Source organism: Haliotis rufescens, unplaced genomic scaffold, assembly GCF_023055435.1.
Source record: "Haliotis rufescens isolate VD_foot unplaced genomic scaffold, xgHalRufe1.0.p SCAF_14, whole genome shotgun sequence".
Taxonomy (NCBI): domain Eukaryota; kingdom Metazoa; phylum Mollusca; class Gastropoda; order Lepetellida; family Haliotidae; genus Haliotis; species Haliotis rufescens.
In genome coordinates this window covers 15404068-15419402 of record NW_025963824.1, presented here as the reverse complement: position 1 = coordinate 15419402, position 15335 = coordinate 15404068, and the positions used below count along the sequence as shown (strand labels likewise).

At 41.0% G+C, this 15335-nt stretch overlaps 1 protein-coding gene across 1 annotated transcript; it reads right to left on the bottom strand.

The window, feature by feature from the left end:
* Window positions 1–367: 367 nt before the first annotated feature.
* Window positions 368–13737, bottom strand: LOC125379202 (basic proline-rich protein-like). Its single transcript, XM_048395428.1, has 3 exons — window positions 13665–13737; window positions 12146–12480; window positions 368–703 (listed from the first exon to the last, which is right to left on the bottom strand). The coding sequence occupies exons 1-3, from the start codon at window positions 13735–13737 to the stop codon at window positions 368–370; spliced, it is 744 nt and encodes a 247-aa protein (XP_048251385.1).
* Window positions 13738–15335: the final 1598 nt, after the last annotated feature.

The following is a 15335-nucleotide window of genomic DNA, read 5'->3' as shown; positions in this document are numbered from 1 at the left end:
TAATTCTGTTAAGGGCAATGATTGCCTTAAGTTCATGCCCGTTGGTGTATGTGTATTTGTTTTGTGGGGCAGGTGTTTTGTGTTGCCGAGTGTCCTTCAGATTTGCAGTGAATGCAGTATGGGGCCCATGTGCACTCCGCAGCTTCGTGTCTATGCGAGCCGCATTTCTGACACATGGGCGGTTGTCTGCATGTGGATGTAGGGTGGTCGAATGAGTGGCATATGAAGGATTGTATGGTTTTTTTCTGACTTGATTTACTTTGTATGTGAATGTGCCAAAAAAGAATGTGTGAAGGTAGTTTTGTTGTTTTGAATGTGAGAAAGAGTGTTTGTGTGGTTGTCCTGCCCGGGATAGGTGTGCGGTTGTTTATGTTTTTGTAGTTGATGATTTGGGGTTGAGTTGAGATTTTGTTCGCTTTGGGGTGATGGTGCCCCAGGGGGGTGGCGCTTTGGGGTGATGGTGCCCCAGGGGGGTGGCGCTTTGGGGTGATGGTGTCCCAGGGGGCTGGCGCTTGGGGGTGATGGTGCCCCGGGGGGCTGGCGCTTGGGGGTGATGGTGCCCCAGGGGGCTGGCGCTTGGGGGTGATGGTGTCCCAGGGGACTGGCGCTTGGGGGTGATGGTGCCCCAGGGGGCTGGGGCTTGGGGGTGATGGTGTCCCAGGGGGCTGGCGCTTGGGGGTGATGGTGCCCCGGGGGGCTGGCACTTGGGGGTGATGTTCAGAACCAAATTATGTTACGAATAATTATATTCGTGATTTGAATATTTGTCCGTTTTGTTGACATTTGCCTGAAATATTTTGCTTTGCGATGGTCACAGTAGTACAGCATCAATACCAACGACTTCCAAGTGAAAACTTGTCAAATCAAATAAGTTCCTCTCTACAATCCACGACTTTCGTATGCTGCTGTATTTTTCAAAGCAAAATGAAAACCAACATTAATAAGAAAATCTTAATATATTATCCTGGTTAGATATGAAGAAATTATCAATATAAGATTATGTTACTGATAATTTCAGACTACTGCTTGATTTCCCTGCGCTAAGAAATGTTCCCAGAACCCTTTGTAAATTGTTATGACAGTTGACTGTTGCTGTATATTTGCGAAAGGCTTTGGCATGGAATGACACTATTCAATAAATTCACAATTTCATTAAAATCAGATCTTAGTACTCGCCACCCATTACAGGTCACGTGATTGTATAAACGTGATAACTATAAGAATATCCAAGTGTCTTGGTAGCATCACTATTTGCACTCAACATCGTTGTCCTAATTCATGTTACAAGGCTATTTTTGGTTTCTTTTTTTTACATACTCATTTATTTATTCAGTTTGTACATTATGGTAGGAATTATTAGAAAGAATCATACAGAGATCACAAAGCCGAGATTTCTTCTAACACGGAATTTACTTTTCAAGGGTTCTGAAAATTACAGAATGATGCAATGTAATTGAATGTATCCATCATTCACTGTCATGACAATACATGTAATTAAACATGCTGAAGTACTCTTTTATAATATAATTGCAACACAGCAATAGCATGATACCTTACACTGTAATACAATGGCTGCTCCCTTGCTACATGCAACTTTGAAAATGTTATGTTTACACACAAATATAAAAATAAAGCATTAGCACTGACCATGTTGGCAGTAGATAGTGTCTAACACAATTAATAATCTCAATAACACAGGTTTTATGACATAAAACTTGCTATATATGAAGATTTTCCTGCGATAACGCGCACCTCTACAACGAAAATAGGATACAGTATGGCAGGTGGCTAAATAATTCAACTTTCCAATAAATGTAAGAAATTGACTGACAACAGCTTATGAAATGCCTATAAATCTTGAATATTATCTCATATTCATGTTTTCTGTACCTGAAGAGTGGATCTCGGCCATGTGACACATCTCAATAGTTGAATTTCCACACTTCTCAAACTCTCTGACCATCGCGACATACTCGCGTGCAGTAAAAACAAATACTCAAGGGGGCATCTATTGTATCAGAATGGTGCAAAACAGTCAGTGAGAAGCCTCTATGGCTATGCACCCACAGTAACAGAAATTAAACAAGTTAGAGTCAAATAATATTCCAGACAATAAGTACACATGGTGCAAAAGATGAAGAAGACATTCTGCAAATTTTATGATTACATTACGGAGAATGCTAAAACATCATCATTACGATCATAATATTACTACTTATTCTCTAAAGACTATAAATGCCATCTAACTGGCATAGTTATGTTTTCAAGTCTCAGTCTACATCAATGATAAATGCATAATGAGATTTACAGTATTTGTATAACTGTACAAGGAGTAACCACATTGTAGTCTGGTATCATTACAGTATGCAACACGATCAATGATATACAGCTCTCTCTATAGATGAATCTATTAGCTCGATCATACAGCAGATAATAAATTAGGGGCAACCTAGCTCTCAGTTAACATCATACATTATTCCAAACAATGTAATTATTTTATCCATCTTGATTGTATTATGGGCCTAGGGCCTAAAGTACAAAAATAAAGTCTGTCTGTCTGTCTGTTCATTCGTCCTCCCGTCCGTCCGTCTGTCTGACTGTCTGTCTGTCTGTCTGTCTGTCTTTATGGATCTAGAACCTTTCGGTTAAATTCATTGTTAGATCATATGTGCACAGCTGGTTCATGCGGGACACACCCAAAGTATTGAACAAGAGAATTATTAATGACAAAAACATCAATAGGACTAGCAATAAACGTCAGCTTTATGGGTACTAGGACCTGAAGGTTTATAAATTAAAATACCTATTTCAGAGAGGCTTATTTCAAATCGGAACAGTTAGTACATGGTATTATGTCGACAGTAGAATAATCATGGTTTTTGATGCTGGAGAATATGCATGATATTGCAGTATGTTGGAGAATGTGGAATAGTATTGTAGTGTGTTGGAGCATATGGAATGGTATTGTTGTACTTTAGCTTTCCATGGTTGATAATACAGAACGACTAGCAATGTATATCATGCGTTTGTCTTTATTTCTTACATACTTTAATTGTTCCATCGGTTGAGTGTGCATGGACGGTTCACTCGTGTAAGGCGCTGCAAATCGTTATGCAGAGATTCCAATGCACGTGGGTTCGAATCCCTGATTTGTCCCGATTATAATTACCTGGTTGTAACAAAACCCGTACAACAACAAAGCGTACACTACGGCCTGTGTCAGTTAGGGCTCTCATCCGACATTATATTGACACGTCATGGTATAACTGAAGTCCTGTTCACAACGTCCTGAACCAACTAACTTTTTTAAAAGCTGCATGTAGCTGTAACAAAATAACGGCAACGCCAGAGAAAAACCAGTCTCGATTATCGCCGAAACAGATTCCGTTGGACGTCAAAGGCAAATGGCGGTGACAATTATGACACGTATTGAGCAAAAGGATTATCATGAAAAAAACTCAATACGACTAAGTTTTATGGATCAAGAACCTAAAGGTTTATTAATTCAGATTCCATGGGGCGTAAAAGGCAAATGCTGGTGACGATTATATCAATGTATGACTCAAAAGCAGTGATGACGCAAGCTGTTTGCGAAAACTAGGTCACATACACCCGTACATGCGGGACATCTGTATTAATGGTGATCTTGGATCAAGTAAAGTGTGTACGGTACAGACCAGAACCATGAAGCAAGTGTCATGTTTGAAACAGAAAATCAATAGAATTTAGATTTGAGACTATTTGATAACATAATATAAATAAATCAAATTAGTATAAAATGATACAGTACTTTTTAGAGAAACCTTAATTCATTGTGAGAATTTCTGTGCACAGCCAGTGCATGCGGGAAACACCCAAAGTATTGAGGAGAAAGATTATTTTTTAAAAAACAATCAATAGGACTATCTAGAAACGTTAACATAATAGATCTAGAATCTGATGCTTTATAAATTAAAATTCTTATTTCAGAGAGGCTTATTTCAAATGGGAACAGGTAGTTCTTGGTATTATAGCGACAGTAGTATACTCTTTAAGAAAAGAAACGCAATACGGAAATGTTTGGCCATAAAAGCAAAATTAGAGGACCAAGAGTATCAAAATAAAGAGGTTCAATGACTTATAGTGTCAGGGACAGATTTCCCGGATCAACATGATCACAACAACGACAAACCATTGGTCGGAAAACAGGTACGATTCGGAAAAACGCACCCAGTGCATTAACAAAAGGGCCATGGAGCTGCACGTACTGCACGTGCAGCAGCACTATGAACGGTATAAAAGTGCAGGGTTTCTGATTGCCTGGCATCTTCGTCAATCGAACGGTGACAGTTCAACAACATGCCAAGATTAAGAGAAGGGCACAGAAACAACGTCATAGGCCGTTTGCAGGAAGAGGAATCCAGATCAGCTGTAGCCAGGGTTTTCAATGTAGCGCCCAGCACCATCACAAGTCTATGGTATCGGTGTCAACAGCATGGGATAACACGTGATCGACCAAGGTCGGGACGACCAAGAGTAACCAACCATCCTCGCCCAAGATCGCTACATCCGACTACGCCACCTATGTAAAAGGAAGACCACAGCCACCTTAACTGCATCCCGCATGCCCGGACTGCGCAGAATCTCCTACCAGACCGTACGAAACAGTTTAAGAGCAGCAGGTCTACGAGGTCCTGTTCGACGCGTCATATTGAGTCGACATCGTGAACAACGACTACATTGGTGTCGTCAGCCCAGGGTATGGCTTCAACTGCGATGGAGAGATGTCTGGTTCAGCGACGAATGAATATTTCTTCTCCGTCGAGAGGATGGAAGAACACAGGTCTACAGACGTCGGGGAGAACATTACGCCGGAAACATCATGCAGGAAGTGGACAGGTGTGGTGGAAGTAGCGTGATGACGTGATAATGTTACGGCTCAACGATACATCAACGTAATTCTCCTACCACACGTCCTCCCATTTGCAGCCAACGGCAATGGTGTATTGCAGCAGAACAACGCTGGACCGCAAGAGCCTGTCTACACAACAACAACGTTGATGTTCTACCCTGGCCCTCCAGATCCCCGGATTTGAACCGGTAGAGCATCTGTGGAATGAATTGGATAGACGGCCACGCCTAACTCCACATACATACCACCATCACTACTACATGTCAGTGTCTCCACCTACAGACCACCATCACCACACCATGTCAGTGTCTCAACCTACAGACCACCATCACTACTACATGTCAGTGTTTCCACCTACAGACCACCATCACCACACCATGTCAGTGTCTCCACCTACAAACCACCATCACTACTACATGTCAGTGTCTCCACCTACAGACCACCATCACTACTACATGTCTGTGTTTACACCTAAAGACCACCATCACCACACCATGTCAGTGTCTCCACCTACAGACCACCATCGCTACTACATGTCAGTGTCTCCACCTACAGACCACCATCACTACTACATGTCAGTGTTTCCACCTACAGACCACCATCACCACACCATGTCAGTGTCTCCACCTACAGACCACAATCACTACTACAGTCAGTGACTCCATCTACAGACCACCATCACCATTACATGTCCGTGTTTCCACCTACAGACCACCATCACCACACCATGCCAGTGTCTCCACCTACAAACCACCATCACTACTACATGTCAGTGTCCCCACCTACAGACCACCATCACTACTACATGTCTGTGTTTACACCTACAGACCACCATCACCACACCATGTCTGTGTCTCCACCTACAGACCACCATCGCTACTACATGTCAGTGTCTCCACCTACAGACCACCATCACTACTACATGTCAGTGTTTCCACCTACAGACCACCATCACCACACCATGTCAGTGTCTCCACCTACAGACCACAATCACTACTACAGTCAGTGACTCCATCTACAGACCACCATCACCATTACACGTCCGCGTCTCCGCCCACAGACCACCGTCACCATTACATGTCTGTGTTTACACCTACAGACCACCATCACCACACCATGTCAGTGTCTCCACCTACAGACCACCATCACTACTACAGTCAGTGACTCCATCTACAGATCACCATCACTACTACATTTCAGTTTCTCCACCTATAGACCATCATCACTACTACATGTCTGTGTTTACACCTGCAGACCACCATCACTTCTACATGTCAGTGTCTCCACCTACAGACCACCATCACCATTACATGTCAGTGTCTCCACCTACAGACCACCATCACTGCTACATGTCAGTGTCTTCACCGACAGTCCCCCATCACTACTACATGTCAGTGTCTACACCCACAGACCACCATCACCATTACTTGTCAGTGTCTCCACCTTCAGACCACCATCACTACTACATGTCTGTGTTTACACCTGCAAAACCACCATCACTACTAAATGTCTGTGTTTACACCTGCAGACCACCATCACTACTACATGTCAGTTGCTCCACCTACAGACCACCATCACCATTACATATCAGTGTCTCCAAGTACAGACCACCGTCACCATTACCTGTCTGTGTTTACACGTGCAAAACCACCATCACTACTACATGTCTGTGTTTACACCTGCACACCACCATCACTACTAAATGTCTGTGTTTACACCTGCAGACCACCATCACTACTACATGTCAGTGTCTCCACCTACAGCCGATCATTATGACTGCATGTCAGTGTCTCCAGCTGCAGACCACCATCACTACTGCTGTCAGTGTCTCCACCTACAGACCACCATCACTACAACATGTCAGTGTTTCCACCTACAGACCACCATCACTACTACATGTCAGCGACTCCACCTACAGATCACCATCACTACTACATGTATGTGGCTCCACCTATAGACCATCATCACTACTACATGTCTGTGTCTCCACCTACAGATCACCATCACAACAATATGTCAGTGTCTCCACCTACAGATCACCATCACTACTACATGTCAGTGTCTCCACATACAGACCACCATCACTACACCATGTCAGTGTCTCCACCTACAGATCACCATCACTACTACATGTCAGTGTCTCCACCTACAGACCACCATCACTACTACATGTCAGTGTCTCCACCTACAGACCGCCCTCACTGCTATATGTCAGTGTCTCCACCTACAGACCACCATCACTACTACATGTAAGTGTCTCCACATACAGATCACCATCACTACTACATGTCAGTGTCTCCACCTACAGATCACCATCACTACTACATGTCAGTGTCTCCACCTACAGACCACCATCACTACTATATGTCAGTGTCTCCACCTACAGGTCATTATCACTACTTCATGTCATTTTTTGCACCTACAGACGACCATCACTGCTATATGTCAGTGTCTCCACCTACAGACCACCATCACTACTACATGTCTGTGTTTACACCTACAGACCACCATCACCACACCATGTCAGTGTCTCCACCTACAGACCACCATCACTACTACATGTCAGTGTTTCCACCTACAGACCACCATCACCACACCATATCAGTGTCTCCACCTACAGACCACCATCGCTACTACATTTCAGTGTCTCCACCTACAGACCACCATCACTACTACATGTCAGTGTCTCCACCTACAGACCACCATCACTACTTCAGTCAGTGACTCCATCTACAGATCACCATCACTACTACATGTCCGTGTCTCCACATACAGACCACCATCACTACTACATGTCAGTGTCTTCACCTACAGACCGCCATCACTGCTATATGTCAGTGTCTCCACCTACAGACCACCATCACTACTACATGTCAGTGTCTCCACATACAGATCACCATCACTACTACATGTCAGTGTCTCCACCTACAGACCACCATCACTACTTCAGTCAGTGACTCCATCTACAGATCACCATCACTACTACATGTCCGTGTCTCCACATACAGACCACCATCACTACTACATGTCAGTGTCTTCACCTACAGACCACCTTCACTATTACATGTCAGTGTCTCCACATATCGACCAGAACCTGTGAAAATCCGGGAGAGAATAAGTGTTTTTAGCAACGCATGCTTGCCATAAAAGGCGACTATATAGTTACCGTTGTTCTCTCATTGATATTAATCATAGACAATATAACTATGTAACTATGAACTTGTAACAATGTCACCTGTAATTGCTTTTTTTGGCAACAGCTTGAAAGCCCAATGCAACGCCGCACATTGATTTTCATCTTGCATGTTCAGTGACCAAACAATCGCTGAGCCACACTGTAGCTTTGCTGGTCTGGCCTTGATACATAACTTCGACACGCTGAAGGTATGTTCTCTATCGTACTTGATTAATTTCGACTTTGGTTTGTTTAACACTTAAATTGTGGTTTAAAAGGAATACTCAAAACTAATTTTAATCAGCTTCATATATCAGAACAATATAATTAAATCAATACACGTACTGAGAAGAGAACAGCAGTTTTGTGAACTAGGGACAGGTGTGTGTGTGTGTGTGTGTGTGTGTGTGTGTGTGTGTGTGTGTGTGTGTGTGTGTGTGTGTGTGTGTGTGTGTGTTTAAAGATGATCAAAACGGAAAGGAAATTAAACAAAAACAATTTTCCTCTATGTGTGTCACTTATTCGTAAAACCTCGGATATAATTAATTTGTGTGTTGTTTATCAGGTCTGTATGTACACTTCAACACTACGTCGCAAAAGTCAGTTATCGTGTTCTCCAGCAAAATTGCGAATAATCCGCTAATATTCCGCGGATAAGTTGCCAATAATTCGTGAATGATTTGCAAACCGCGAATTTCTGCGAAACCGTTTTTATTGCTTAAAGGCACTAATTAGGAATTATATGGGACTTCACGCCGTCAACACATAGCAATAGTCTCCATACATGTACAATGTATACTATGATGCTACACTGTGATTGGATTGAGGTACATGTAATGTTTGATAAATGCATGTAAACACCGGTTTGTAAAATATTCCTGCTATAATAATGCTGTCATTAAATATTTTTATTGTCATGAATATTTGATTGATGATCCTCTTAAATCGTGTCTCTTGTCTTCATATGTCAGCATTTACTGATGTAGTGGTTAGATAAATACCACGTTGACACTGGTCATATCACAGTTGATGTGTGCACATGTACTTGGTTAAAAAACACATACAATGTACATATACTTGGTTAAAAACTACATACAATGTACATGTACTTGGTTAAAAACCACATACAATGTACATGTATGGAGGGGCGTCCTGATTAGCGTGGCCAGACAGTTACCCTTGATAACAATATGAAGTGCATTACATGTAGTATTTGATAACCGGTGTATACTCGGACCCCATCGTATCGCGGCATTTGTGATTTCCGATAGTTCACGCGGGACACGCCTCTTAGCGGCTGTCTATTAATGCAAATCAGTAACGAGGAACTGCACATTTCGTAAACAATTTCAATTTCCTCGGAATGTTCCGTCTGCTGTAAGTAAGGAGTTATTAATCCGTTGATACATGTTTCTGGCATCTGTTGTAATATTGCCTTGCCCCATCTATCAATGGCCAACGATATAACCCGCAGTTCTCCAAGTAAACTTTCTCTATCGACCTGAACTAGATCATCTGCATATTCATGGCGACTAATGAGGTAACGGAAGTTACGTAGTCCGCACATTTTTTCCCGCTCAGTGCCCAGAATCTATTGGGAGATCATAAGGGCCATAATACCAAACTTAGAAATACGTTCTTCACTAGTAATCAAAAGATAAATACATACTTTGGGCATACTAGGAGTGCTTTTAATATATTTATTGTTGACTTTTAAAAAAATTCCATTTTGTGACAAATTATTGTCATCCATTTTATTTTAGACAATCTTAAAATATAATTTCTGATATTTTGTTGTTTACTTATAAAAATATTTTTCTCTTACTTTTCGGTAAAAATGCATTGAATACCTATTGCTGATAATACATTTAGAATTTTACTTGTGCTGTCTTTGCACTTGTCTGGACAAATCACTGATGTCTGGCATGATCATACCAAGTGGTTGGTAGAATTATGTCCTCTTTTTGTCCAATTCGGACCTCCATACACAACTTTTCTCTGTACCGCGATACGATGGAGTTCTCTCCCTTGTCAAACAGAGCGCGAGGCCCGGCTTTTACTCGGAGCTACTAATGTAAATAATGAACTTTTATCAGTAAAATATGCATTGTTAGATAACATGAATGATATCTGATATACAGATCACGAATAATCATAAAGGTTAGTGAGTGCATTTTGTTCCGTTTAGCGTACATGACAAGTACCGCGATACCCCGAGGTTGCAGGCTATAACCATATTGTGTTCAGAATGATCAATTCAGTGTGGCAAATGTGGCAGTGTGGCAACACGATGTACATTTATAATGTGTAAACTGTGTTCAAATATATTCAATAAAGTTAAATGCGTGTGTAAATATCGTGTAAAAAAGGTATACATGTGGTTATTACACTCTAGTGAAAGATCTAATATTTAGCAATCCCCCCATAATTCCGAGTAGTTTTGAGATTCAGTTGTCATCACCTTCCTTATATGAACATTTGATTTCCATCCATGTTCATTGCGCTGGAGAAGTTATACACCATCATTTGTAACCGAGTCACAGACACAGGTGATAACAAACTCCGAGAAGAATACTTGGGTTTTGAGTTTTCACATGTAGAACTTTACATTGAAGGTGTATACCATATATATCGACAATATTATATTTGGTTGCGGGGGTGCTCGCAAATTAATGATATGATATTCCTCCGATTGATGCAGAATTTAGTGAATATTGGGACACGAATGCAGCTTGTAGATGCATTGTCACTTTTGATTTGAAATTGGGAACAGTTCAGAAAAACAGAACAGCCTTCTTATGATAATTCCCATTTTCTCACTAGTGCGTTGTCTAATGTCTTATCCGAATATGCCCTGTAGCTATTAGAACATACAGACACATATATTGTAAATATTCTTTTTATAATTTAGTTTATGATTGTGGACACGAATACGCGTACATGATGTTAGAAATCGCAATTCATTGAGATTGTCTCTCTGTATATGCGGATTGACTAATACCTTCAGTAAAATATCTTCTTTTTATAATAAGGGCAGTTTACTCTTGAATACACAATGTCACTCGCCTAAGAAAAAGTCGTATCTAATTACAGAGTCGGCCTAATTTACAATCATACAGACAGATTGATCATTTGAGTCTCACCTCACAAACAATATTTACATAGATATATATAACAGTACATACAATAGGAAACACGTACATGTAGTCAATTAGCCTTTTCTTTGTCTGTATGTAGATTAGGAATAGTGGGTGTTATAAAAGTTTTTTGGTTTCCATTAATTGCCTTTAGTTTTTTCCATAGAATTTTGGTATTGTTTCCCCATTTTCAAGGTGCTAGTGAAGGTTTCCCAATGTTTTCTTTTGGCTGTTCTAATGAGCTGTTTAGCAGAATGTCTGGCCAAAGGGAGTTTGGCTTTATATAATGCTTTTTGCCTTTGTTTCCTTGATTTTCTGAGCTCAACCAAGGGACATGTGTATGTGTCGGGGAGTGTGTTGTTGTGGGTATGAGTTTAGTAGCTATTTTGTGGATGGTGTTGGTTAAATTTGAGTTGAATATGTCTTGCCGAATGAAAATATAGCCTGGGATTTTGAAGGCTCTTTTGGGAGATATTTCCTGGACTGCAATTTATTAATTTATTTCAAGGTCTAATTCTGTTAAGGGCAATGATTGCCTTAAGTTCATGCCCGTTGGTGTATGTGTATTTGTTTTGTGGGGCAGGTGTTTTGTGTTACCGAGTGTCCTTCAGATTTGCAGTGAATGCAGTATGGGGCCCATGTGCACTCCGCAGCTTCGTGTCTATGCGAGCCGCATTTCTGACACATGGGCGGTTGTCTGCATGTGGATGTAGGGTGGTCGAATGAGTGGCATATGAAGGATTGTGTGGTTTTTTTCTGACTTGATTTACTTTGTATGTGAATGTGCCAAAAAGAATGTGTGGAGGTAGTTTTGTTGTTTTGAATGTGAGAAAGAGTGTTTGTGTGGTTGTCCTGCCCGGGATAGGTGTGCGGTTGTTTATGTTTTTGTAGTTGATGATTTGGGGTTGAGTTGAGATTTTGTTCGCTTTGGGGTGATGGTGCCCCAGGGGGGTGGCGCTTTGGGGTGATGGTGCCCCAGGGGGGTGGCGCTTTGGGGTGATGGTGCCCCGGGGGGCTGGCGCTTGGGGGTGATGGTGCCCCAGGGGGCTGGCGCTTGGGGGTGATGGTGTCCCAGGGGACTTGCGCTTGGGGGTGATGGTGCCCCAGGGGGCTGGGGCTTGGGGGTGATGGTGTCCCAGGGGGCTGGCGCTTGGGGGTGATGGTGTCCCAGGGGACTGGCGCTTGGGGGTGATGGTGCCCCGGGGGGCTGGGGCTTGGGGGTGATTGTGTCCCAGGGGGCTGGCGCTTGGGGGTGATGGTGCCCCGGGGGGCTGGCACTTGGGGGTGATGTTCAGAACCAAATTATGTTACGAATAATTATATTCGTGATTTGAATATTTGTCCGTTTTGTTGACATTTGCCTGAAATATTTTGCTTTGCGATGGTCACAGTAGTACAGCATCAATACCAACGACTTCCAAGTGAAAACTTGTCAAATCAAATAAGTTCCTCTCTACAATCCACGACTTTCGTATGCTGCTGTATTTTTCAAAGCAAAATGAAAACCAACATTAATAAGAAAATCTTAATATATTATCCTGGTTAGATATGAAGAAATTATCAATATAAGATTATGTTACTGATAATTTCAGACTACTGCTTGATTTCCCTGCGCTAAGAAATGTTCCCAGAACCCTTTGTAAATTGTTATGACAGTTGACTGTTGCTGTATATTTGCGAAAGGCTTTGGCATGGAATGACACTATTCAATAAATTCACAATTTCATTAAAATCAGATCTTAGTACTCGCCACCCATTACAGGTCACATGATTGTATAAACGTGATAACTATAAGAATATCCAAGTGTCTTGGTAGCATCACTATTTGCACTCAACATCGTTGTCCTAATTCATGTTACAAGGCTATTTTTGGTTTCTTTTTCACATACTCATTTATTTATTCAGTTTGTACATTATGGTAGGAATTATTAGAAAGAATCATACAGAGATCACAAAGCCGAGATTTCTTCTAACACGGAATTTACTTTTCAAGGGTTCTGAAAATTACAGAATGATGCAATGTAATTGAATGTATCCTTCATTCACTGTCATGACAATACATGTAATTAAACATGCTGAAGTACTCTTTTATAATATAATTGCAACACAGCAATAGCATGATACCTTACACTGTAATACAATGGCTGCTCCCTTGCTACATGCAACTTTGATAATGTTATGTTTACACACAAATATAAAAATAAAGCATTAACACTGACCATGTTGGCAGTAGATAGTGTCTAACACAATTAATAATCTCAATAACACAGGTTTTATGACATAAAACTTGCTATATATGAAGATTTTCCTGCGATAACGCGCACCTCTACAACGAAAATAGGATACAGTATGGCAGGTGGCTAAAAATTCAACTTTCCAATAAATGTAAGAAATTGACTGACAACAGCTTATGAAATGCCTATAAATCTTGAATATTATCTCATATTCATGTTTTCTGTACCTGAAGAGTGGATCTCGGCCATGACACACATCTCAATAGTTGAATTTCCACACTTCTCAAACTCTCTGACCATCGCGACATACTCGCGTGCAGTAAAAACAATTACTCAAGGGGGCATCTATTGTATCAGAATGGTGCAAAACAGTCAGTGTGAAGCCTCTATGGCTATGCACCTACAGTCACAGAAATTAAACAAGTTAGAGTCAAATCATATTCCAGACAATAAGTACACATGGTGCAAAAGATGAAAAAGACATTCTGCAAATTTTATGATTACATTACGGAGAATGCTAAAACATCACCATTACGATCATAATATTACTACTTATTCTCTAAACACTATAAATGCCATCTAACTGACATAGTTATGTTTTCAAGTCTCAGTCTACATCAATGATAAATGCATAATGAGATTTACAGTATTTGTATAACTATACAAGGAGTAACCACATTGTAGTCTGGTATCATTACATTATGCAACACGATCAATGAAATACAGCTCTCTCTATAGATGGATCTATTAGCTCGATCATACAGCAGATAATAAATTAGGTGCAACCTAGCTCTCAGTTAACATCATATATTTTTCCAAACAATGTAATTATTTTATCCATCTTGATTGTATTATGGGCCTAGGGCCTAAAGTACAAAAAAAAGTCTGTCTGTCTGTCTGTTCATCCATCCGCCCGTCCGTCTGTCTGTCTGTCTGTCTGACTGTCTGTCTGACTGTCTGTCTGACTGTCTGTTTGTCTTTATGGATCTAGAGCCTGTAGGTTAAATTCATTGTTAGATCATATGTGCACAGCTGGTTCATGCGGGGCACACCCAAAGTATTGAACAAGAGAATTATTAATGACAAAAACATCAATAGGACTAGCAATAAACGTAAGCTTTATGGGTACTAGGACCTGAAGGTTTATCAATTACAATACCTATTTCAGAGAGGCTTATTTCAAATCGGAACAGTTAGTACATGGTATTATGTCGACAGTAGAATAATCATGGTTTTTGATGCTGGAGAATATGCATGATATTGCAGTATGTTTGAGAATGTGGAATAGTATTGTAGTGTGTTGGAGCATATGGAATGGTATTGTTGTACTTTAGCTTTCCATGGTTGATAATACAGAACGACTAGCAATGTATATCATGCGTTTGTCTTTATTTCTTACATACTTTAATTGTTCCATCGGTTGAGTGTGCATGGACGGTTCACTCGTGTAAGGCGCTGCAAATCGTTATGCAGAGATTCCAATGCACGTGGGTTCGAATCCCTGATTTGTCCCGATTATAATTACCTGGTTGTAACAAAACCCGTACAACAACAAAGCGTACACTACGGCCTGTGTCAGTTAGTGCTCTCATCCGACATTATATTGACACGTCATGGTATAACTGAAGTCCTGATCACAACGTCCTGAACCAACTAACTTTTTTAAAAGCTGCATGTAGCTGTAACAAAATAACGGCAACGCCAGAGAAAAACCAGTCTCGATTATCGCCGAAACAGATTCCGTTGGACGTCAAAGGCAAATGGCGGTGACAATTATGACACGTATTGAGCAAAAGGATTATCATGAAAAAAAACTCAATACGACTAAGTTTTGTGGATCAAGAACCTAAAGGTTTATTAATTCAGATTCCATGGGGCGTAAAAGGCAAATGCCGGTG

Excerpts from the sequence above, each read along its gene's own strand:
- LOC125379202 (XM_048395428.1), bottom strand. The coding sequence starts at position 13,737 with ATGGTCAGAGAGTTTGAGAAGTGTGGAAATTCAACTATTGAGATGTGT. Across the intron at positions 12,481-13,664 it reads GGCCGAGATCCACTCTTCAG|TGCCAGCCCCCCGGGGCACC; the intron begins GTACAGAAAACA and ends ATCACCCCCAAG. Across the intron at positions 704-12,145 it reads CAAAGCGCCACCCCCCTGGG|TGCCAGCCCCCCGGGGCACC; the intron begins GCACCATCACCC and ends ATCACCCCCAAG.